At 37.6% G+C, this 25,702-nt stretch overlaps 1 protein-coding gene and 2 long non-coding RNA genes across 3 annotated transcripts in view; 2 read left to right on the top strand and 1 right to left on the bottom strand.

Annotated features, from left to right (window-relative positions):
- abca1b (ATP-binding cassette, sub-family A (ABC1), member 1B) overlaps nucleotides 1–25,702 on the bottom strand; it is a 38,422-nt gene that overhangs the window by 6,741 nt on the left and 5,979 nt on the right. Inside the window, exons 3-37 of the mRNA XM_082177537.1 lie at nucleotides 25,280–25,373; nucleotides 22,657–22,798; nucleotides 22,417–22,535; nucleotides 18,736–18,857; nucleotides 18,000–18,191; nucleotides 15,429–15,518; nucleotides 12,051–12,291; nucleotides 11,498–11,637; nucleotides 11,299–11,415; nucleotides 10,988–11,182; nucleotides 10,209–10,414; nucleotides 9,934–10,110; nucleotides 9,468–9,690; nucleotides 8,262–8,483; nucleotides 7,030–7,345; nucleotides 6,363–6,537; nucleotides 5,790–5,921; nucleotides 5,514–5,653; nucleotides 5,295–5,432; nucleotides 4,966–5,186; nucleotides 4,799–4,874; nucleotides 4,451–4,689; nucleotides 4,290–4,341; nucleotides 4,080–4,199; nucleotides 3,810–3,958; nucleotides 3,462–3,586; nucleotides 3,274–3,372; nucleotides 2,881–3,165; nucleotides 2,658–2,796; nucleotides 2,490–2,570; nucleotides 2,212–2,381; nucleotides 1,942–2,119; nucleotides 1,727–1,842; nucleotides 975–1,119; nucleotides 741–864 (exon numbers count right to left, since the gene is read on the bottom strand). Of these exons, the coding sequence (XP_082033663.1) occupies nucleotides 741–864; nucleotides 975–1,119; nucleotides 1,727–1,842; nucleotides 1,942–2,119; nucleotides 2,212–2,381; nucleotides 2,490–2,570; nucleotides 2,658–2,796; nucleotides 2,881–3,165; nucleotides 3,274–3,372; nucleotides 3,462–3,586; nucleotides 3,810–3,958; nucleotides 4,080–4,199; nucleotides 4,290–4,341; nucleotides 4,451–4,689; nucleotides 4,799–4,874; nucleotides 4,966–5,186; nucleotides 5,295–5,432; nucleotides 5,514–5,653; nucleotides 5,790–5,921; nucleotides 6,363–6,537; nucleotides 7,030–7,345; nucleotides 8,262–8,483; nucleotides 9,468–9,690; nucleotides 9,934–10,110; nucleotides 10,209–10,414; nucleotides 10,988–11,182; nucleotides 11,299–11,415; nucleotides 11,498–11,637; nucleotides 12,051–12,291; nucleotides 15,429–15,518; nucleotides 18,000–18,191; nucleotides 18,736–18,857; nucleotides 22,417–22,535; nucleotides 22,657–22,798; nucleotides 25,280–25,373 (5,500 nt within the window). The remainder of the gene's footprint in view (nucleotides 1–740; nucleotides 865–974; nucleotides 1,120–1,726; nucleotides 1,843–1,941; nucleotides 2,120–2,211; nucleotides 2,382–2,489; nucleotides 2,571–2,657; nucleotides 2,797–2,880; nucleotides 3,166–3,273; nucleotides 3,373–3,461; nucleotides 3,587–3,809; nucleotides 3,959–4,079; nucleotides 4,200–4,289; nucleotides 4,342–4,450; nucleotides 4,690–4,798; nucleotides 4,875–4,965; nucleotides 5,187–5,294; nucleotides 5,433–5,513; nucleotides 5,654–5,789; nucleotides 5,922–6,362; nucleotides 6,538–7,029; nucleotides 7,346–8,261; nucleotides 8,484–9,467; nucleotides 9,691–9,933; nucleotides 10,111–10,208; nucleotides 10,415–10,987; nucleotides 11,183–11,298; nucleotides 11,416–11,497; nucleotides 11,638–12,050; nucleotides 12,292–15,428; nucleotides 15,519–17,999; nucleotides 18,192–18,735; nucleotides 18,858–22,416; nucleotides 22,536–22,656; nucleotides 22,799–25,279; nucleotides 25,374–25,702) is intronic.
- Nucleotides 7,232–8,384, top strand: LOC309504480. Its single transcript, XR_014208083.1, has 3 exons — nucleotides 7,232–7,368; nucleotides 7,735–7,830; nucleotides 8,245–8,384. It is a non-coding gene; the product is annotated as an uncharacterized lncRNA (long non-coding RNA).
- LOC309504481 lies at nucleotides 18,130–25,363 on the top strand. Its single transcript, XR_014208084.1, has 3 exons — nucleotides 18,130–18,221; nucleotides 20,811–22,354; nucleotides 25,255–25,363. It is a non-coding gene; the product is annotated as an uncharacterized lncRNA (long non-coding RNA).

The raw sequence follows: 25,702 nt of genomic DNA on the forward strand, positions 1-25,702 counted from the left end.
CAGCAAGCGATTTCTGAGAAACGCTGTTGAAAGTGGACCGGACCGAGCAGCACAACACACTTGTAGCCAATCAATCGGCAGTAGGGGGCGTGTCCAATCATGATGGGGGAGGAGAGAGAGTGAGCAAGAGGGAGATTTGAACTGAAGAAAGAGAGATGGCTGAGAGACATTACAAAAGCGAAAAGGTCAGAGGAATATAACTGGACAAAGAAGGGTTATGATCAGGCAAGAGCTTTAACGTTGTTTGTTTCACAGAACCAAGATATGGTGTTGTTGTAATGTTAGCTGTAGTAACAGGACAGTTTTGAGTGTCATTGTTAGTCTGGAGCTGGTGTGCTGTTGGCAACTAACAACCAACTCTTGCTTGTAGATACTCTTGTGTATTGTATGTTAATTCTTTGCTCTTCTTTGTCGTTTGTTTGTCAACTTCGCTTTCTTTTTTTCACGAAGCATTATTTTCCTTCGCTTCAGCTATGATAAAGAGACATCCAGTCTTGCATTGTGTGTTTGTGCATTTTGGGGGCGGAGCAATGAAGCGAGGGGTGTGTTTGTTTGGATTGATTTAAAAAATCAACAGTGTTTCTCAGAAATCGCTTACTGCATTTTTAATACACAGACCAGAGAACTCATATACTTGTCTTTTATCAAGTTTATGAGGTCTGACTATAAACTTCATTGATCTAATTCTCGTAATCTGTCTGCAAAATTGTTTTATTTAAAGTGGAGCAAGCTAATCTTACCAAATCTCTCCATAGCGTCAGCCATGGCCTGATTCTTCACCATGTCGATGAGACCTCGACCCAGGCAGAAGTGCGGGAAGATGAGCAAAACGTTCTTCAGGATGTCGTTAATGCCACCAATCTCCTGCAGAAGAGGATGAGAGGCCGTCAGAATTACTTGTGCTTGTGAATTACCCCTCAACAACACAAATAGCAGGACTGCATTAGGATGAAATCAAAAAAGTAATTTCTCACATTGTTTCCAAATAACTCCATGACAAATGTGGAGACACTCCCATTGATCCCAATGAGGATGTTTACGCTAGTGAGAACCACATAAGCAGTGCTGGGGATTTTGAAGAGGAAAGAAGCCGGGTACATGAGAGGAGTGATGGACCATCTGAGGAGAGACAAGAATAATTATTTATCATCAGGGAAAATGCTATGCACATTGGCAGTGTATTCTGACCCCATGTCAAGCTCTATCAGTCTATCTTAGAGACAGATTTAGGAAAAAAAAACACCACTCACATACCTAATTGTACATTATAATGTTTTATTTTTCTTCAGAAAATATACCTAACATAATTTTGTTCTATCCCCCCCCCCCCAATGTTCTTCAAAAAAGTACTTACATTAACTTTAATAATTAAGAAAAAAATGCATAATTACATTAATACATTTTTTTATTCTTTCACATTTTCATCAGATTTTTTTTTTAAACTATTTTGTATTACATTTATTTCTTGTTTGAAATTGTAAGTTTATAATACATTTTTTCCTATTTTTATTTCACATTTTAAGTTTATAATCCATTTTTTCCTATTTTCATTTCACATTTTCTTTTAAAAACATACTTTATAATTTTTATTAAATTTCTATGATGAATGTAGTTCATAGTCTGGTTTTTCTGTTTCTATTTATGTGTTATTATCAGTATACCTATAAATAATCACCTTATTGAGGTAATTAAACTAGCTTCATATGAATGTCTTTATCTGTCTTACCCATATAGAAGCAAAAGAAGAGCAAGAACAGGCAAGTTGGTGGCGGAGACGTAGGCTTTTTGTTGGAAGCACAAAAAGATCAGGATCACCAGTGTAGCAGGAACGACATAATTGCACTATACCAGAAAGCAGACAAAAATAAGATAAAAGATTTTGGGTCAGCAGCCAAGTAGGTGAATGCATTAAGGGATATGAAAGCAAAACCAGACACTCACCATATCCCAAAGAAAGTTGGCCAGCCAATAGAGGTATGGCTGAACTCCGCTGATAAACTGCATATGCTTGGCCTTATTCACTCGTTCCTGAATAAGAAAGACAACAAAGCTGGCGGGAACGAAGGACATGGCGAAGATCACACAAATGGAAACCAGCACGTCCACTGAGGTGGTCATCCTGAAATGGCATTAATCAGAGTTGAGAGATTAGAAAAACATGATCGTCCTTAAGAAATGTTATTTAAATGTAATCAATGTTTCAATACTTACAGGGCCACTTGAGAAAGCTGTTCTTTGGTCAGATTGAGCGGATGGTTGAACGCAGTGATGCCAAACTGACGGGGGTCTTTGCCAGGTGGTAAGTTGGCACGCAAGATGCCATTGTTCATTACATTGAGGAAGGATCCAATACTGTGCCAGCCCTTGTTATTGAACCATATCTGAAAATAATAACGAAACCCCAATGAAGATCACTCCAAGTAGACTTTAAATATAAAATATATTGTCTTTAATGGGTTTTAAATAGCAGTCGTCCAGCTTTCACTCACCTTGACATTATTCTTAGTGTCCAGTCCATTGATGAAGGCAGACAGACTTTTCAAGAAACGGTCGGGAGCTGATCCGGAGTTCTAAAAGAGTAGGATAAGAAGAAATACTTTACGCACTATTCCTTAAAGCTGTTTGATTCATATCGTAAGAATTATTTTTTGGTTTACCTGGCCCAGTTGGAAGATCTCCCTGACTCGAGAGATGGCATCATCGATCTCCTCAGCAGGAGGAAGTACCTGAGTGCTTCTAGCGCCCAATGAATATCCTCCATACCTGAATTCGTTCACCCAGATCTTGTTCTTTAAGCTTTGAAAGAAACCATTTGTTTACCCATTGAATGGCAGTGTATTGAACCATTTCAGTTTATGTAGGTACAAAATCAGCCCATACCTTTTCCCAATGATCTGTGCGTAAGTCTTCACTAGATAGTCTGAGATGTTTCGTCCTGTCAGGTTCTGGAGAGTTTCAGTTTCACTGATCTTAATCTGAGGAGGTGGGAGTCCACCAGCACCGGCAGGGCATTCTGGGAGCATCTTCTTTTTGCCATTACAGCTGCACTCACAAGCTGGCGATGGGTTGTCCATGGTCCAGTTTGTCATCATGAAAATGTCCATCAGGCTTTCTTCCACTTCTGGTGTAGACCATTCCTCATCGCCCATTGTACAGGGAGCCTCACTAAAACCATGGGAGAAGCAGGCTTAGTTTTTTCCAGAATAAAAAAAAAAACTAAACATTAACAGTTGCAAGAAAATCTTGGTGTTTCACATACTCGAAGTTACTTACAGAATTGGTTCTTCTTCCATGCATCGTGTTCCAAAGCCAGGATCATCTAATAAGGCGTTGAGTAATTTTTGTGTGCTTATATCATGTGGAGCATCATCACTATAACAAAGAATGACCGTATTTAATCTAAATGGTTCCCTGCAAGCATTTTAAATTTATGTTGAATAACACATGTTGTCCTTACGTACCTGATGAACATGATTTGTTCTTCATACATCCAGGGATTAAGAGCCAGGCTGGGATATTTTCCAAATGGCGGCACAATAAGACTGAATACTAGAGCGATGCACACAAACACAGCGGGAAGAACAATCTGCAAAGAGAATCAAAGTGAGTTGATCAGAAAGGAACTTTACTGACATGGGCTGCATTTCGCAAAAGCCTAAGTAGATCGTAGAAATGGAAAGTCTCTATGATCTACTTTTGGGAATCATAGAAACCATTGACACCAATAGTCTCTATGATCTACTTAAGCTTATGTTGTTTTTGGGAAACGGAGCCCAGGTTTAGTTTTTTATTATATTTCCCATTCCTACCTGTCCAAAAAAGCCTTTCCTTGAGCGGCGAGAAATAAGAAATCTCTTCCATAATAATGCCACAAACTGCTGCCTCTTTAAACTCCAGCCTTTCACTTGATATGATCCTTTTCCATCAGTCACGCTGAAATAGTCTGTCTCTTTGGATTCTGGTGATCAAATATATCAACAGGAGTTGTCAACAAACAGTTAAAACCAAGAATATTAAGAAGACATTTGTCTGTCTCTAATCTAATGATACAGTATATATTTTAGGGCTTTAAAGTTTACCTGGATCACCATAAGATTCGGTACAGTCAAAGTCATCGTCTTCGGTCAGGGGTTTGAGGCAGCTCTGGTGGTCACCGCCAAATGCATGTTGTCTATGTCTGCGCACTGGCACAGTTCCATCTAACAAAGTTATAAATACAAGATGAGATCTTAACTGGATTTGTTTTCTTTCTACTGTTTATTCAGTTTTCTAGAGAGCTAAAAATTTACCAGAGATGATTTCTGCGTCAACTCCACTGTCCTCTGCCACTTTAAGGAAAATCTATATAAAAATAGAAAGATCATTAAGAACTTGCATAAGAACTTGCATCACAGCTAAAATCCTAAATATTTTTGTTGACAGATAAAACACAAGACAAGCAATCCTGTACCTCTTCAAGTGTAGTATCTGAGACACCATAGCTCGAAATTCCAAGGTCAGCGAGCCGATCATCAAGGTCATGGAAGAGTTCAACAAAAGCACCATCTTTGGCAGACTCATACGGCAACACATATGTGATCTCATGACCGAGGTCTTCCACCATGCGGGCAGCGGGAACATACTTCAGGATTAGACTGGAGATGAGGGCCACATCAACAGGAGCAACAGAAGATTCGGGCCATGTAGTTCCTGCAGAACGTATTGAACAGAGTAAAAACTTTAGCGAAGATTCAGTTAGAATATGATGAAATCAACAGTCACCCATCATTTTAAAGTTTGAGGTCAGGTGTTGCCTTACCAATCGCTGTGGCAGCTTCGCTCTCTTGGTCGCTACCAAGACCAGCATCTGAACTGCTGACCGATGCATTGTCTTCCTAGAAAACCAATGAAACAACAGTGTTTAGCTATTAGCTTACCAACAAATCAACGTGTTCACTGATTTTTTGCAACCTGAAGTGCACTTACTTTCTTAACGAAAGACACTGTGCTGCTCGAGTTCCTGCAAGAACTGAGAGAAGTTTCAGAGTTTTTCTTCACCAAGGTAAGATAGTATCCGGTTCCCAGTTGAGTCTTCAGAAACAGCGAGGAACCCACACAACAAAGCTTTCCATGGGAAATGATGGCAATACGATCGCCCAGAATGTCTGCTTCATCCATATGATGGGTAGAAAGAAGGATAGTGCGACCTGAAAAAAATACCCACAGTCTTCTATGATTAATAAATGAGAGCTGGTTGTATTTTCTTTATATATAAATACAAAATGGACTCATGTCCAAATGCATAGGGTGGTTACCAGCACGGTACTTCAGAAGAAGGTCCCAGATGCCTCTACGAGCGTATGGATCCACACCAGCGGTAGGCTCGTCCAGAATGACAACCTTTGACCCTCCAACAAAAGCAAGGGCTACTGAGAGTTTCCTCTGCATACCACCTGAAGAACACAAATATTGTAAGTTTGCAACAAATCAAACAACCAACATATAAAAATTTCAAAGGTCATGATGCCACACACCTGACAATTGGCTGGTCCTGGATTTGCGTTTGTGTGGAAGGCCAGTATCGGTCAGGATCTGCTCCGTCTCAGCCTTCACTTCCTCCTCAGACAGACCCTTCAGACGAGCATAGAACCAGATGTGCTCTTCTACTGTCAGCCTGAAATACCCCAGGCCAAGCAAGAGTGGATTATCATCCACAGAACTGATCTATACAACCTTAACATCAACTAATATGTGACTTTTTTCAAATTATTTCTTTGATCGTTTCTTGTAGTTCTGAGAAAGGCACTTACATGCTGAAGAGGACGTTGTGTTGTGGACACACTCCGAGGCTCCGCCTGATAGAACTCAGCTCTGAGCGAATGTCTTTGCCCATGATATACGCAGTGCCAGAGGTGGGAGGGAAAAGGCCAGTTAGGATAGACCTAAAAACATTGAAGGTAAATTGAAGGGTTAGATATTATAACCAAAAGGTAAAATAACTCTTTTCTATTTGAATATATTTTAAAATGTAAGTTATTCCTGATTTGGTGCTGAAGAAAAAAATCGTATTATTATCAATAGTGAAAACAATTTGTGCTGTTTAATATTTTTGTGGAAACCATGACTTTTTTCAGGATTTTTTGAAGAATAGACAGTTAAAAAGAACAGCATTTATATGACATACATTTTTTTTTACATTATAAATATCTTTACTGCCACTTTTGATCAATTTCATGCATCCTTGCTGAATAAAACTATTCATTTCTTTTAAAAATGAACGTTACTGACCCCAACATTTTGAACTGTAGTCTATTTAACTTTTAATAGTAAGCTCCTAGTTGACAATAATAATATTTTATACTAATTTCAGAATGTGAACTTACATGGTGGTAGTTTTTCCAGCTCCATTGTGACCTAGAAAGGAGGTTATCTGCCCCTCATAGAAGCCAAGTGTCAAGCCATCGACTGCTAGCTTTTTGCCGTGACTGTAGACCTTCACAAGATTCTCAATGTAAACTCCAAGTTCAAGGTGAGTGGGTTCCTCTTCAATGCAAACGGCTAAAAAAAAACAAATAAAAAAAAAAAACACACAAAACACAATTAGTCCATTTTGTTACTCTTTTTTAGTGAATAATATGTCTAATGAACAAATTCACAGCTGCATTTAAATGCTTAATATAAAAAAGCACAATATTTATTTCCCCTATTTTTACATTTAGATGACCTTTGCCTTCATCTAATACTCACTTAGAGTTAATAACCCTATTATATTTAATCTGTAGCAAATAAATATAGATGTTTAATTTTGTATAATGTACAGTATGAAAATGTGATATTTATTTACTATGCTGTGATGCCTAAATTCACAATTTTTACCATGTCACCAAATTTACCATTATTATGTCTAGTATGTTTTATCTTTTTTGTTGTTGACAAAATTAAATCGATTTTTATTATATATGAGTAATCATTCATAGCATGAAACTTCTCATCAGTTTCTCATTTTGGCCAGAATTCTGAAAAACGTTAGTGATCAAAAAGGTTTCTTACCCCCAGCATTGCCCTTCTTTCCATGTATTGCAGTATTGTTTGTGTTTTTCTCTCCAAACCAGTAAGATTTAGTGAAGGGGAAGTACCACGGCCTGGGAATGCCATACTGCCCTGGGAACACGGTCTCAATGTACCAGGTCATGACCCCATAAAGGAAGGCGTCAAAGTACATGAGGATGAGGCAGGTGGTGAGGTTGTATTTGTCGTCTTCCAGTGGGCTGGAGAAGAGGTTATTCCACTGGATGCCCACACCCTGCTCCTCAAACAGTGCAAAATACTCACAGCCAAACCCAAACGCCACTGGAGACAGTAAGCTCTGTGGAGACAACCAAATTGGACGTAAGTAGTGTTCTGTTTTTTTTTTTTTCTCCTGAAGTCCACTTACATTTTTAGTCAAGGTTTCTTGCACCAAAATAACTAATTTAGTTTTACAGAATAAGTTTCCACCCTCCATAATGCAGTTAAATTATATGGGTCTGTTAGTCTGGCGTTGCAAAAATCTGACTGGTAGGATTTCTGTCGGATTTAATTGTTTACATTACTTTTTTAAAATATTGTTTTAGTTCGAATGAAATCAGACTGTTAAAGAGGCCATATTATGCCCATTTACAAAATCTTGATTTTGTTTTTGGGGTCTACTAGAATAGGTTTTCATGCTTGAATGTATAAAACACATTACTTTTAGCATATTTTACTTTGTTGCAGCACCTCTCTTCCCAGTCTGTCAGTGTCTCTATGAAGCCCCTCCTTCTGAAAAGAGCAATGTGCTCTGATTGGTCGGCTGGACCAGTGTGTCCTACAGTAAGTCACTTTAATTACAAGTAACTAGGTAACCATGCAGGATCAAATCACCCTGGAATAACCCGGGGTTAAGTGCCTTGATCAAAGTAATCTCAGTAACTCTTCACTGCTTGTTCACCTTTAACTGAACTCTTGTATTAGTGTCCCAGATCTTTAATCTATTACTTTAATCTAGTGTAGATTCCTTGTAATCTAGTGTTAGCCTACAATGAGTTTAAAGTGCAATTGTACAGTTAAGATAATTGTCATCGCCCATGTAAGTCATTTTAGATAAGGGAATCAGTATAAATGTGTTTCCTTATGCAATATACTGTACAATAACGTAATGCACTTGGCCCAGCACAGCAACAACCGATGGCGCTACACACACACACACACACATTTGTAATTGTAAAGTTTAGTTATTTTCCATAGGTGGTCGTAAAACTCACAGCGATGACTTTGGCGGTGAAGCCCACGTAGTCTTGCCAAGCCACACACAGCACATAAGGCAGGTACAGGGTGAAGTAGATAATGCCACCGCAGGCCGCTGCCAGGTTGGCACGTGCGAACGCAGTACTGATCAGGAAACACTGCATGATGGTTACCACAGCGAATGACCCGAGGAAGAGAAAGACTACACCAGGGTCACTGTAGGGCAGGAGATTTCCCATCTGAAAAGGTAAAAGAAATCAGGTTGAGTAGTATCTCTGGACTGAGTGGTTTGAACATTTGTCACTAGCTATTTTGATGAAAATTTCCTAAAGAATTGTACATTATGAATTATAGTTATAATAATAACAGTGCTATTTTAGTATTATTTATATGCTATTACAGTATTTATTATTAATTATTATTATTATTATTTAGTGTTAGTAAGACATCACTGGTAAATAAGTTTATTATCACCATATAAATAAGTTTAGTCCATTATCACCACTATTTTAAGGTGACGTAGTTACACGTTACTACATGTACTTACTATAGTAATAACAGTAAATTATGCATAATGACAAGTTGCTAACCCTAAACCAAGCCCTAACCCTAATGGTGAACTCAGTACATGTAGTTAATTAATATTACTCAGTACTTATTTGAGTATGTAACTAAGTCACCAAAAAAAAAAAAAAAAAAGTGTAACCAGAAATCTTAAGACAGAAGTAAGATGTAAATTCAAACTCAGAGGGAATGTGGTCCTCAGATTTTTAAGCCAAGTTGATTTTGAATACAACACCCCAAAAAATGTAATGCCATCTAAGGTTAAACTTTATTTCGATGGTCCACTTAAAACATTCTATTAACTGTAAATAACTTTGCAACTACATGCCAACCAACTCTCATTAGAGTATTAGTAGACTGTTAGGTTATGGGTTCAGGTTAGGAGAATATATTGACATGTACGTAGTTTTAAAGTTACTTATAGTCAGTAGAATGTCTGTTGGATAGCATCAAAATAAAGTGTTAGCAGATATTAAGCAGACAGTCTACTAATACTCTAATAACAGTTAGTTGACATGTAGTTGCAAAGTTACTTATAGTTAGTAGAATGTCTAAAGTGGACCATTGAAATAAAGTGTTACCACACTTTGATAATTAAATTAAGTTTTTTCGTAGGGGAAAAGGAAAGGAAATAAGATCTGCTGATGTCTTTTTAGTACCTTGAGTAGAAGAACCAGCAGGCCTGCACTGACGAGAAGAGGGATGAGGCTGCTAATAAACCAGCTGAACCACAGGATTCCATTGTCTAGTCCCATAATCCTCATGGTTTCTTTGAGTCGGGCCTCTTTCTCGTAGACAACGCCTTTGATGATGATGGCCACCGAATACATCCAGGCCAGAGTCATGAAGAGAGGCATGGAGCGGCTCATAATGCGAAGGAAACTATGAGAAATGAGAAGAATTTTAAATAATTGTTCCTTATAACATACTGAAAGGCAAGCATAAAGCAGTCAGGACAGGCATGCCGGACTAGCGCTTTGGGTTTTAGAAAAGCGCATTATAAAATGTAGGCCTATTATTATTATGCCATTTTTTCTGCAGGAGAGGTAGTTTAAAGATGATCCTTGATAATTTGTCATCTCTGTAATTTCTCTAGGTTTATGTGCGGTGCAGTGGAATACTTACATATCATCTACATAACATGGATAAGGCATCTGCTGGATATAAACACCAGTCTTCTCTTTGGTCCCAGTTACTGCTCTGATGATGCTGTGTTCAACTACATCCTGAAGGTAAGAAAATCCTCCCCAAATATACCGCATATCCTCAAAGGGATCAGCCCTGGGACCAGGATCCCAATACCTGCCAACAAAAAACACAATAAGCATCTGATTTCATAGCAAGCATACTCGTTAAAATGGGAATTTCCATCATTGGACAGCTGAGAAAAGCAAACTTACCCATCTTTAATCTTGTTTGTGCGTTCCACGTTGTCGATATCCATGCGGATCTTGTAATTGACGTGTGGTGGAAGTTCCAAGGTGTTGTGCTGTACGTCCAGGAACACAATTCCTGCCCAGAACTTTCTGTTATCCAGGAGACTCATGGACTCATTCACCAGTTTCTCCTCTGTGCTCACAGGTTCAAGTTTATCCAGGTTTACACACTGTAAAAAACACCATCATTTAGTCACAATGTGACTTTCTCTTTCTAGTGATAGTCAATACATTTTTATTTGACCATATTAGACTGTAAACATGCTGTTGTGTGCGGTTTAATCAATAACTTTTATAACTAAATCTATTTGACCTGTAATAATCTTAGGCTTGTTTTTGTATTACTGTAAAAGGGAACTTTTGACCCATTAAAAATGGCGATGACTAGGGAACAATGTCTTTAACCTAAATAAAAGTTGATTTTCACTTCCTTTCACTCCTTCTTTCAGATCTCCTTTTGTCAAACTAACAGACATCATATTGCTGGAATAGACATTAAAACCCCAAAAACCAACACAATACATGCAACATGTCATCCAAGCACGTTTTGCACGTGCCTTTCTCCCAAAAAACTTGAAATCCTGGTGGTTGTGACATGCGTGTACTATTTAACTGATGATAGGTTGTTGACGTGCTTAATGTGAAAGTATGTATGTGGGAGACAGATGGATTATGAGATAGAGAGGATGTGTGTGGGAGGAGAAAAGAAAGGAAAAGGTGGTATGAAAGAGAGCTGTTCTGACCTCCATGAAACGGGATATGCTCATAATGGCCTGGTCCGTCTCATTGAAGACATCCCGCCACGTAAATGCCGTCCCATGGGGACGCGTGTCCTCGGAGTGCTTCGACAAGAAGCTGATAACATCCTCCACATTCCACTGAGTCCCAGCCAACTGGGCATTAAATAAACTAGCAGTGGCGTTGTTACGAAGAAGCGTCTGTGTTTGGAAGAACAAAAAGATGGACGTTGACATCAGTAATATTGAGTAGTTCTAGTCCTGCACCGCAACCACCAGCCACATAGGGGCAGTAATGAGAGTAAGACATAACTTACCCGCATCAGATCCATTTCTTCACTATTCTCCATGAAGTTCCAAAACTTCGGTCTGGCTTCTTCCCACATTCCTCCTAAATCTCGTAGAATTCCGAGCTCCTGAAATGTCTTGTTGACCTGGGAAAGAATTAGGAAGTTGCTCCAATTGCACTGTAGATTCATGCATGCATCATGCACATGTTTTTTTCAATATGGTTACCTCATGAATGATCTTCTGGGTTGCAGGGCTATGTGGCGTATAGAGGATCTTCCCCATCAGAAGAGGTTTCAATGCCCTCCAGATCATCCGAGAGATGGGACTGGCTTCCATGTTCCTCATCAAGTTGTTACAGTATGGAGCTAGAAACACAATGCCATGAGAATATGCATTAAAGGACAATTTAGCATCCGTTTACTGCATACTCTGTATCGTATAGTATACTGCTAGTATGTTATTTCCAATGCAGTGCATGCTGTTTATGAAAAAGCATGTTAATTGCAGGGTTGTTATTGTTAACTAAAACTATATAAAATTGTTTTTGTTAATTGAAATAATACTGAAATAAAGCAGAATATAAATATTAAGACCTTAAACTTAAACCTAAATAAAAATAGTACTGAAATCAAAAAAAAAAAGAAAAAAAAAAAGCTTACTAAAAAAAAAAGACTAAAACTATAATTAAAAAGAAAACTGAAAATATAAAAGCTATTAATAAATACTATAATATTATATTAATAATACTAAAAAAGAAACAGTCGTATGTTTGACGTACTGGTGGTATTGTCGTAGACTGAAACCGATTCGTCATCACTGTCGTTGTGGCTGCCGAACAGAGCCTGGAAGTTGCTGTCCTCGTACCAGTTGAGGGATTTAATCTTGAGGCCACCTCCTTCCGGGTGTCCACACACAATACGGGACACAGCCTGGTACATCAGACTCGGAGAGCCGGTGGCGTTTTCGGTCAAAAACAGGATCTCATTTCGCAGGTCAATCCAGCTCCTCATACTGGCCAGCTGAAAGAATGATGAATGTTACAGTTTTAACCGAGTCAAGAAGAGTCTGATTGATATGTCATCATATCAATCAGTCACACAACAATCACACAACAAATTGACTTAGTGGTTTTCATTAGTTTGTTAAACATGTCGTTTTCTATATGAAGTTGGTGTGTGTTTTTAATCAATTAGTTGACCCAAAATAGAAAAATTCTGTCATCATTCTATCACCCTCATGTTGATCCTAACGCATATGTTTTTATTTAAAGTCTCCCTCGGGTAAAAATCAAGGTTTTAATATCGTTTATACGTCTATGTGGTGTTTTTAATATGCTTTAAGACAAACCATGTGCAAAGTCATTAGTCAGCACCATTGCTGAGTATTTTCTCCTTAAAACTGCAGTGAACCAAAGACAGTCTCAAAAACGCGGTTTGAAAGGTGTTTCTGATGTCACAAACTACCTTGTAACCAATCACGTCAACGTGTGATCGTCAACGAGTGGATGTCTGAGCTGGTGAGAGTGCGTGGAGGCGGGGCTAATTTGCATATTCATAGAACCGCGAATACTAAATGAGGCAAGGGTGTAGAGTTGCATTTGAGATATTTTAAGGCATGAAGAATTTTTTTTCTAGGAAAAAACATTTAAATATGTAATTTTGCTGATCAAATATAATTTTTAAGGGATAAAACGATTGACTACAGGCGGACTTTAAGAACAAATGGATTCATGTTGAAGAATGACTAGTCACTCTATCCTATGCAGTTTCAAGCATCAAAAGCACTATAAAAGTAGTTAATTCAACACTATATCCAACTGAAGCCATATGATAGCAATTTAAGCAATTGGTGTAGGTCTATGTAAATGGTTGCGACCAGATCATTGAGACTGACACTTGAGAATTGGTTCAATCCGATTCATGAATTTATCATTCAGACATAATTTTTTGTGAACTGAATCAAATAATTAACTGAAAACATTCAATTCAAAAGAGTGATTAGTTCACAAACCCATGAAATCCTTGGAACATAGTGCACAAGTCGTTTGAACTACTACCATGATCCATGCTTTTGTGTCCTTTTTAGAGAACGAAAGCTCCAGTTTCCAGTCATTGTAATTGAAAAGAGCCTAAAAGAGCGACTCCTTTTGTGTTTCCTTGAAGGAAGTTATACGGGTTTGGAACAACATGAGCGTGAGTAAATAATCAAATAATTTAAATTTTGGGAGAACTATCCCTTTAACAGTACATCGAAGAGAAAGTTGACAAGCATTACAAGGAATAATGTTAGTGTTTCATTATTTACGCCAGTGCAGGCTATGTTTGCAAAATCCTTAAAAGCTACTTTTTTTTGTGATATTTATCCTTTATTTTACCAGGATAGTCCCATTGAGATATAAAATCTCTTCTTCCAGGGAGTCCTGGCCAAAATGGCAGCACAGAAAGTTTCACATAAACAACATACAAACATTAAAAAAAAAACTCAGAATCTTTCATAAAATTTTGATCTAGATCTAGTGCTATAAGTACAAGTGTAATACGATAAAAGACGATCATTGTCTAACTCCTGTTTGGATGTTTAACCAACAATCCTGAATCCAGAGATCAGATGCCCCGAGGGCCTGTCAAATTGAACACAACTAGCATTAGACAAATAAACCCTCCCATGAAAAGCTGGTTCTGCTTTTTCAACACACAAAGGATTGTCAAACATAACAGAAATCGAACAAAAATGCATGTCTAAACTGGGAGGTTTGCTTTTGGAGGGTGGCTGACAAGAAGAGAAATGTTATTCTGTGCTGGTCAAGATATTTCACGTTAAAGCAAACCCAAGAGGAAACTTTTTATTATAAGACTTATGAAAAAGTCTCCAGAGTGTTCCCATTTAATCTCATTGCTGTCTAAGAGAAGCAACTGAGACATTAAAGAAAATCTCATTAGTGATTTTTCTTTCACACCTGGCTATGTTCAGATAAGCACACTACACTTAGTATTTCTGTAGTATATAGTATGTATACTGTGCACATAATGCGTACATTTAATCCAAAAAAAAAATAGTAGGCAGTATGCAGTGTATTCTGAATAATATGCAGTAGTTGGGTAGTTTCAGGATAGGATAGTTTCACTGAGTAGAGAATTGTGTCTCCTGGTCATTCATTTTAAACCAGGTGTGGTGCACAGCATAAAGCTTTGCTGGTCGAAACCCACGTGAGCCTTACGGATCTGACTCAGCAAGCATGCGAGTCACTTGCTGATATTTTAGTGTAAAAGTGCCAAGAGAATGGAGGGCGGAGAGTGCAACAGATGTCTACCGCAAAAATACTCTCACAGAGGGAGGGAGGGATAATGTCCCCTCATGTCCCTTCTAAAACAAAGCTGTACAGAGAAAACTCCTAAATACCTGCACTGGTATTTATTTTCAATAAATATATCATTTTAAACAAATGCATTATAATGTATAAAACTTTCAAGATTTTTAAATGTCGAATGTATTTTTTTTGCACTTTAATCAGCATTCATCCGGTCTCATACCAACACAGTGAAAGGTTACTGGAATTCACCATCCGTCTCAAACATGAGGGTGAGCCAGATTAGAGCAATGGGTTGAGTTTAGTGTTCCATTGAGTTAGACTTGTAGCCAAAGGTTTCCCTTTCAGTTAAGCAGAGAACAGAGAGGCTTTTGTATGGGCAAACAGGTCATGAACGCCCATCTCTCTGTGTAAAGCAAACGTCTTTATTGCAGTCTTTAGATACTGACTGCTGAGTAGATTGTGTGACTCTCTCTCTCTGGATGCTTGTTCAGCTGTGCTTGGTTGTATATCTGTCCAGCTGGGAGCTGAAACAACTTTCTCTTCCTCCCACTGTGCACCACTACAGCTGGCATACGAGACACTACCGAACTCATCGACACATGCAAGCCCAATGTGACACCTTTACTCCTGCATCACAGGCCCAGCAGTTGTCCTCGCCAGTAAATGTCACTTTCACTCTCATGGGACAGTTTTTAGAGCCTTACCGGGTTAGGTTTGTCTGAATTATGACAAACAACTCTCATTTGCAGTTGATGGACAGTTCACAGAACAGCTCAGGATTGGTTTACATTGCCTGTAGTGATAAACTCATAGGCTTTAATGCTTAATAAATGATATGAGATCTACCTCCACAGCCAGTGATCCCAGGCTCTCCAGAAGATTGTCTGTGGCTTTGGAAACTTGACGGACATCAGTGGCATTAGTCCTTATGTCCGACTGGTAAAAGGCAGAGAAAAAATTATTATTGTAATAAGTTGTAATACAGTTATTGAAAAACAATAGTGTGATTTATATATATATATATATATATATATATATTGTACATGGAATATGTCTAAAATACATTTACATAGTAATGTAAAAAAAAAAATTATATATATATATCAATATATCAAAAAAATCATACAATGCTGTAAATTAACTCAGTGTCAATCAGTTTATATGGGTGTTAAATCAAATCTAGTCGCTCATGTTGGTGCTGACTCATTCTTGAGGCATCTAATTTGCATGATTGTAAATGATAAAAGAACCATAAATGTTACGCATGGTCACATTCATTCCATGCATTCTATATGCAAACAGCCAGCGAAATCAAACTAAGATGACCCATTTCTCTGGGTTTCCACAATCCCAAGAACGTTGAGTCAAAATCATCTTTCATTGACCAGCGTGATCTATGAGTCAACCCGACATCTTGACATTCTTTGGAAATCATAGGAAGAAGCAGAACAGAGGAACTGAAGCTGTCATGACGTGTTTTAACTTCCAGCCGTGCCTTCAGGCTGTACATTAAGGTAGGTGTGTAGGGCAACAGGCAACGACATGCATCCTCCCACGCTCTTCATAACCCGCTAACTTTTTCTTTCTTTTTCCCTTTCTCTCTTTTAGTTGACTGTTGAATTGTTTGCGTCTTGGCACAATGCACGCCAATGATAAAGTCGCCTGGTTTTGTTTTTAAAACCACTATCAACAGCAGTGGAGGAGGAGGAGAGGACACTATTGCACCGGTTTGGAAGATAAGATGATGACCTCTGTCACCCTAAGACACACGGTGGGGGTACCTTATTCAGCAACAGTTTAATTTACACCCTTTGCTTACAATAAAGCAACACCATCTGGACACCCCTCTTACATTAACATGGTTTAGAGATGGTGTCAGAGAGTAGAGTGAAAAATTTGAAAATTATATTTTGCATAAAGACAATGTAGTCTGTTTTAGGACCTTGTTTTGCACTGTGACATATTGTTGATAATAAAAAATTAAAAAGCATGCAGAGCTTTTTGTAATTACTCTCGATGATTGTCACAACTGTAAAACAGTATTATTTTAATATTTTTGATCCCCCCCAAAAAAACATACAAAATATATAAACAGAATTATAATATTTAAGTAAATACATTAACTAATTAATTGCACTGAAATAATAATATGTTATTGTTTTCATGTTTTTCTTTTGATTTTTGTGTGGAATTTCATTAAAGGGATAGTTCACTTTGAAATTAATTTTTGGTATGTTTTAGCTTACCTCAAGGGCATCCAAGATGTAGGTGTCTTTTTTTCCGCAGTAGTTTCAATTTTGATATTTTTAGGTCAAACCGTTCTTGTCTGTCAGTCATATAATGCAGGTCTATGGTCATTATCTCAAAGAGCATGCACAGAGTCCAAATTAAAACAATTCCCCGTCGTCCAAATTAAACAATTCCCCATCGTAAGTACACATTGATGGCCTAAGACACGAAACGAGCGGTTTGTGTGAGAAAACGAACAGTATTTATATCGTTTTTACCTCTTATACACAGCCATGTCGAAGTGATCTGATCTGACGTGTGCGCAGACTGGTGCATAGATATATATACACTAGATGTCGCCTTGTCTACGGCAGTTCATTGGAACGAATGTCTTTAAGGCGACATCTAGTGTGTATATATCTATGCACCAGTCTGCGTACACGTCAGATCAGATCACTTGGACATGGCTGTGTATAAGCGGTAAAAACGGTATAAATACTGTTCGTTTTCTCACACAAACCGCTCGTTTCGTGTCTTAGGCCATCAATGTGTACTTACGATGGGGAATTGTTTAATTTAGACGATGGGGAATTGTTTTAATTTGGACGACGGGGAATTGTTTTAATTTGGACTCTGTGCATGCTCTTTGAGACAGTGACCATCGACCTGCATTATATGACTGACAGACAAGAACGGTTTGACCTAAAAATATCAAAATTGAAACTACTGCGGAAAAAAAGACACCTACATCTTGGATGCCCTTGAGGTAAGCTAAAACATACCAAAAATTTATTTCAAAGTGAACTATCCCTTTAATCTGCAACACTACAATAATGTCAAATTTATCAAGATACAACTTTTATTTTTAAAAATGTATTAGTAAATGCTGAAATTAACATGAACTAATATTAACAAGTGCTGTAGAAGTATTGTTCATTGTCTGTTAATGAACCCTTATTTTAAAGTGTTACCAATAGGTTTTTATTAGAATATGATACTTTTAATATATACAATGGTACTGTTTGATTACCATATTTATATTCCATGGACATTTAATAGAGTACTTCAGAGAATACCATGGTTATATCATGGTTCTTACATTGAATATTTAAGGATAATGCCATGATAAAAAAAAAAACCACACATATAAAATCTGTTCATTTTGATTCACTGTACTATGTTTCTTACCCTAAGAGGTTTGAGGAAATCCAGGTTGGACTTGAAGTGTCTCTCAGCCTGGTCTAGCCAGCTATTTGGAGACCTGCAGATGATGTCCTGGGTGAATCTCGCCACCCCTTTGTCTGGGATGGTCACAAAGTCCTCAAGTGTGGTGGAGCTGCACATATCTCTCAGATGGACGCCAAAACCTTTGATCAGCACCTAAAACATGAAGAGCATCGGTGATAACCGGTAAGGTTGAGGGCAGATAAGAAGGTGTTCATGTGATCCGTGAGGGGTTTTGGAGATAGGCGGGACAGAACAGTTCATATGACCTATGAGTTTATTATCAGGAGAGGGTCATTATAAAGTACTTAGACTAGATACACATTCTGAGGGTACATTAGGGTAAACCTAGGCTGCCTATGGTCATTTATGAGGACTGTAGATTGTTTAATGCCCTGAGGGCACGTCATACCGCTAACAGCTGTTGATTTCCCAAAAAATTTGAGATGCATGCTGGTTTCCTCTCTTTAACTGATTCCCTGGGGCAGTTTAGCAGCATGTGTGGTGTAAACGAATCAAAATGGACCTAGAAACAATGACCGTGCCCTACGTACTGTATGCACTGTAATTACTGTACAACAGATGTGACGTTTGGGTCTTGGTTTTAGCTTGAGCATGGAAGAAATGGGTGAACTTGGGTCATCTTATGGTCACCATTGTTTTTTTTCCCCCTTCAAAATAATGCTTTTTCGATGCTCACCTTTTCAAGATTCACATCAGCTTCCAGAATATTCTTCACAGAATTCTGGGGAAAGGAGGCATTTTGCCGGAGGAACGTTGAGAGGGTCTCGTTTTCCCTCAGGAAGTCCTTCAGCTTGAAACCTAAGGACAAATATGCCACTTTAGTGTGTGCATGTTAAGGAATGCTTTACAAAACCAATATACAATGGCTGTAGTTATAGGTTTTTCAGCAATTTGACCAGACTTTCAATTTGAGCAGATCCGCCCCTTTATTTTAGGATTAATTATTTTGGAAACGCACCCCACTTTCCATCAATTTACATATACATCACATTCTTAGAAAAGCTCAAACTTTTGTTCTGAGTACATGCGCTCACTTGCTGAAACTTAGCGCTGTTCATTCAGGCGGCAAGCCTTTGAGAGTGTTAACTACACACTCGTGTGCTCTCCTTAAATTTCATTCCTCTTTCAAAGTTCAAGTACATGTCGCAGCAGGCCAGCTAGTGCGGTTCACCTGGGCGTGGAAAGAAACATTGACTAATTCATCGCGTGATTCCACAAACAACACACGGGGAGTCTAGTTGCCTAAATGTTCTGGAATCTACAAAAGGGGATGAAGTGGAACACACAAATCAATAAAAATGGAACAGATTTACTTAAGACTCTCATTCCTTTCTTAAATGTGTGACATTACACTACTGTTAATAAGTTTAGATTTCTTTTTAAGAATTTTTTTTATTCGGAAAAGATTAATCAATTTCTGAAGGATGATGTGACACTGAAGACTGGATTAATGATGCTGAAAATTCAGCTTTGCATTATAGGAATATATTACATTATAAAATCAATATAAATAAATTCATCTTTGGTGAGCATAAGATAGTGTACCTCTTAGATGATATGAATCTTTAAAAAAAAAAAAAACTAAATTTTTACATTATCAGATGGAAGTGATGAGTCCCAAACAAATCCCTATTCTTGATGGAAATGCTTCAAATCTGTAAATTTGGGGATCGCAAACAGTCGACACCCCCTCCTCCAATCCATATGCATAAAGCCATACCTGATGTGTTTGGGTAAAGTTTAGTCATTCACACCTAGCTAACAACTATCTGCGATAACCCTCGGCAGAGCAGCCCAACTGTCTCCCTGTCTTCCTTCTGTGCTGTTCATGGAAACAAAGGCTGGAAGTGTGTCCATTGCAAGGGAGGGGCGAAACCCCCAGGAGGTGGCAGATTCCTGAACTATTCATTCGCTTCCACACTAATCAGTCTTTTGAAAAGAGGGTTAAGGGGGGTAGAAATAGGGGAGTGCAATGGAGTGCATGTGCACGGACCTTCTGTAAAGTCATGGCTAATTACATCTGTAAGGCCTTTTTAGATTGGACAGGTATATGCAAGCTCAAGATGAAAGTTTTAAAGAGTCTAAACGAGGTGAAATCGGGATAAATTACATGTTGAAATCAGGATACTTGGTATATGTAATGCATGGGTTTCCAAAGCCTTAATCCAATTCTTAGACAGTTGTTATTTATGTCTGACATTCACACTACCATTCAAAAGTGCGGGTTGATAAGACCTTTTTTTCGGCTTTTGAAATAAGTCTCTTTTGCTCACCAATGCTGCGTTTATTTGATCAAAAATATGGTAAAAACGGTAATATTGTGAACTATTATTACAATTTTAAATAACTGTTTTTCACTTTAATATATTTTAAAATATAATTTATTTCTGTAATGCAGTTGTATTTTCAGCATCATTTCTCATGTATATCATACATTACAACAGTCCTCAGTGTCACATGATCCTTCAGAAATCCTTCTGCTGATTCGCTGCTCAAGAAACTATTTTCGAGAAACTTATTTTATTATCAATGTTGAAAAAAATTTTGCTGCTTAATATTTTTAAGTCATTAATTATATATTTTTTTCAGGATTATTTGATGAATAGAAAGTTCAAATGAACAGCATTTATTTGAAATTGAAATCTTTTGTAACATTATGAACATCTTTACAGTCTCTTTTTAACAATTGAATGCATCCTTTCTGAGTAAAAATTTTTTTTTTGAATAAAGTTTATTTAATTTTTTTTGCAGGAAGTGCGCAAACCGTTTAAGTGCTATCGGGACAGGTATGTGAATATACAAGTCAAACGCTCAACTAAACCCTCAATAGCCAAAGAGAACACCATTACATTATTAATTTGGCCATTTCAACGATTTGGCGTCATTTTTTAAGCCTGAATGTTTTTAATGAACATTGTAACCCATTATGTGGCTAATTGTAAAGCAGATTTTTAAAGCTCTTTGTGAATCCAGCATTACAACTATAATAGCAAATGATCTTGGTGTGAATGAGTTTAAGCTTTAACTATAACATAAACCCAACGAACTCAACTCTTTCATGTCTGTTGTCATTAGTTGAAATCAAAAGAGGAGAATAAAGACAGAAATGAATGAGATCGCAGCATGCGGATGCCACGATAAGCCCCACAATGACTGGATGGCGAGTTCAAAGCATTCCTATTGTCATGCACGACAGCCTGAGACACAATAATGAAGCTTTAATTTGAACAGGTGGGCTGACGTGGCTCTTTTTCTTTAAGGCTCTTCTACTTTGGGAAAACAGGAAGGTATTATGTATTATGGTTACATTTTAGCTCAATTGTGGTTTTATTTTATTCTCTGTCTGTATAGCTCTGAAGGGAGCAATTTAAAATCTACCAATTTCTCTAACTGTAAAATGTTACTCCAGACGTTCTATGATTGCGTCTGTACAACCTCTCCTCCATTAGGCAGAGAAATGCGATTAAAGCTCACTTAGCGTGAGAAGAGAAGTCTGTGAACAGGAAGAGACAGTTCACCGTGCTTACCCAGCACACGCTAAGTGAACTGAATAGAGAAGGTAATGCTAGAGGATTGGATTCTGGGATGTTTGTGCGTATTTTACACCCACACCAGCCCTCAAACCGACTTGCCATGGCTTGTATGAAAGGCTTGATCCTTCATTCAGCCACCCACCTTTTCCTCTCCCAGTGGAAAAAAAAAATCACAATTCCAACAAATCCTCAAAGACTGATGGGCATCAACCTTTCACTTGTATGTATGTTTACAAGGATTTACTGATAATTCGAATGAGTCACTTCATGTTAGGAGAAGTATTTGCTACGGACGTTTCTGAACAAAATCCTCACGCTGTAGTGCTTGCATCTCATTTTGGTCATTTGCATACTTGATATATAAAAACGTTAAGTTTATGATGTTAATGCTGCTGAATGCCATTGGTTCTTGTGGGTCTCTTAACTGATTTTCAAAGTTTGAATATAAATTAATATGTTGTCATATTACAGCAATGCAAAGGTTATGGGTTTGATTTTCCAGGGAAAGCAAGGGAAAAAAAGTACCCTGAATGCAATGCAAGTCGCTTTGAATAAAAGTGTCTGCCAAATGCATAAATGTAAATATGGCTTTAGAAGACTTGGAGTACAGTGCACAAGTCATATCACTTTTATTATACTATGATGTCTTTTTTGTCCTTTTAAGAGCTTGGTCACTGTATGCATTCACTTTATGGAAACGAACAGCTCAGGCATTTGAAGTTTGGAATGATAAGAAGATGAAGACAGAATTTACATTTTCAGGTAAGCTATTTCTTTAAGAAAATGTGAAATGTTTTTATTCTAGGCCACTGTACTGTACTCACCAGCTGTGTTTTTTTGCATGACTTTTACTGCACTGATAAGCTCCTTGAATCCATCTAAGCTCTTGTCATTTTGACTGTACAGTAAGATCTTCTTGGCATCAGAAAACAGGCGTGAGAGTCTAATAAAGAAAGCAGAATTATTACCAAATTGCACTCAATGTCTTATATTACATATACTAGGTCACATTAGAGCTGACAACCCTGTTATTTCAAAGTCTTCAGCTCAAGGCAACAACTTACATGGAATCGTTGAAGTTTCCAACGACTCCCGGAGATTCCCCAGGGGTTGGGTGTCGGAAGCACGGATTGTTGGCATTGCAGACAATGCCCTGGATCCATGGCAGGGTGCCTGCTGAGGGCATGGCTTTGTTGGGAAAGTGACCTGTAACAAATAAAGGGAGACGAAATGAACTACCTCATTGAAGAGGATTGAAAAGAGTTTCCACATTAAGGCCTTTAGGAGAACAGAAGAGAAGAAAGTGTACACGATAAAACCAGCATAATCAACACAATGGCATAGAGTGATGATGTCAGAAAAAGTATATTTCTTGTAAAATCTTTTTTTTTTTCTAGATAATGCATCATCTGACTTAAAAAGCTCCTCTATTTCATGCACGACGACTGATCATGATAACGGGGAGCTTTTAGATAGAGAATGAAACGCTATCAGATTGACATCCAATGGCATGGACATGATGTGCCGGATGAGATTTTGATTATTTTTACCTCCCAGTGCGGCCTGCGGCCAATCCCCATGCCCATATACACCCATATACAGATAATGGACAACGTGCACCCTTAGACTTCCTTATCTTCCCACAGACCTAAAAACATCAGCAAAAATCTGACTCCCCATCCCTGGAAGAAGCGTACTCTACGAGGAGACCTTATCAAGTGATTACCTAAGCAGTATATGTGACCTATGTCCCCCCCCCCCCCCCCCCCCCCCCACACGCACACCAGAGGCTCACTGTTATTTCTATAATGAGTCAAATGTATAGGTCTGCTATCAGTCAACCTTAAGACTGCCAGCTGCTCCATTGCTGAGCACAGCAAAGATAAGATAATACTTTAAGCATGAAGTAATCAATTCAGGGGATATTTGTTCAATTCCATATGATTATTTAATTTTAAATAATTTATAACGGGGTGAATCTGATGAAAAGCATATATGGGTCATACTTAAACTTAAACTAAAAAGAAAATGAAGAAGTTATAGGCTATTTTGTTACTTAAGAATATGAAGCCTATTTTTAGGAACATTCAAGTTTTTTTCTCCCACAATAACCAAGCACATTTTCCCCAGTTCTCATGAAAGACTGAATTTTCATTATTGATATATACACACACACACACACACACACACACATACAGTATATATATATATATAAACCATAAAGATTTATTTTTGTATTTTGTTATACAATTAAGCATATTCTGTAAAAATACTTTAATAATGTACATGTAATAATGTAAACATATTTTTAGTTTAAATTCAGCATAAATTAAAATATGTACATACAATATATACTGCCAGGATATATAAAAATGTAACTTGTATATTATAATTATATATGATAATAAATGACATTTTTATATATCCTGGCAGTATTTGTTGTACGTCTTTTAATATATGCTGAATTAAAAATTTAAATATCATGCATTACAGTATTTTTACAGAATGTGCTTAATTGTCATAACACAATACAAAATACATTTTTGTGGTTTAAAAATTATAAATTTTTGTATAATCAATTTCTTTATTCTTTTTTTTTTTTTTTTTTTTTAAATACTTCTTGGAATTCATTTATCCACATAATTTGTCTGTTTACAGCTTAAGGGACTTAATTAATACTGCTGGTTTTTGAAGTCTTAAAATTGATTATTACCAACATGATGGACATTGTTCTATGTCCATTTAATCACTTCAGCAAGAGAGGTTGCAACATGCCTGTACTCGCATATGACCAATCTACTCATCCATCCTCACACAAATCCAGACTTTAGGAGAAGTGAAATTCTGCTCAGTACCTCCTATATCCTGTTTCAACCAAAGCGGTAGCACACAGACACATCTGAACGTCAACAAGATCTCATGACCAAGGCTCACAGTTCCACAAAGAAGAACAGAAAGTTCACAATCTCACAAAATCGTATCTATTAAGATACTACATTTAATGTAGTATGTCTTTTCAAAGGCTAATAGCCAGGCATTGTGTTTTGAATTCATGAGTAGTTTACACCCTGGCATGAGTAGCATTTCTTAGGTCGTGGTGACATTCCTCATATATACAATTTTAATAATGAGGATAGAAAAACAATCAGGCACAATAAAAGCTCAGGTGCTATAAAACAAGATGCGATACACTGAACAAACCAGCTAATAAATGCGAACACTGTACTATCAAATAACAACTGATGATAAAATGTAGAACATTTTGTCCATGTTTAAATGTTCTCAAAAATGTTAAATCCCAGCATGCTCCTGATAACATCACCTTATCTTTCTACATCTGTGACTGACAGAAGACCAATTCCTCTAGTTATCAGCGAGAACTCATAAACACCCTGCGAGCTTGACACATCTGATAATAATGCACCATAAAGAATCAAAACGTGCATTTTCACCCCTCGCTTACACCACATATTTAGGTTATGCAACGCGATTAATATGCACATGTTGAAGTGCAAAAGGTGTTTTCCGAGCAACACGTGCAAGCCATTTAGTTTTCCAATGGCAAGTTGGGAATTTAATGTTACAAAACAAGCTAAATGTTGCATTGTGTGGACACAGCACAACCGCATCACTTCTAAAAATGCTTTTCTCTCTATTCACAGGTCCACAACTGTGGAGTATACTTACATTCATGTTGTTCGTAAGGCGGGTAATTCAACCTCACGGCGATCAGGATGAAGAAAATAAAGAGAGGCCACACAATCTCCGTCAGCAGCTGGAGCTGCAAAAGTCAAACACATGAGGACAAAAACAGTCAGCGTTTTCTGAAGTGCAGACATTAGAGACCAAACATGCTCTCACAGAAAAAAAGCTCTCAGTCTCCAATGTCTAAAGTAAGGGCTTCTGGTGAGTAATGTCATCAAGGGTAAGTTTTTATTAACAACATTTATTATTAATACATGACGGGGAATCGATCAATCCCTCCAGATATAGAACTACATGGCATGTCTGCATCGACCCAATAGGGAATGAAAGTCATCTGACCACTCTTTCTCCATTTAGCACTTTTGTGAGTAATGCTTATTTGTTTTAAACAATACACTCTAAAAA

The sequence above is a fragment of the Leuciscus leuciscus genome, assembly GCF_965113295.1.
Source record: "Leuciscus leuciscus genome assembly, chromosome: 8".
Taxonomy (NCBI): Eukaryota; Metazoa; Chordata; class Actinopteri; order Cypriniformes; family Leuciscidae; genus Leuciscus; species Leuciscus leuciscus.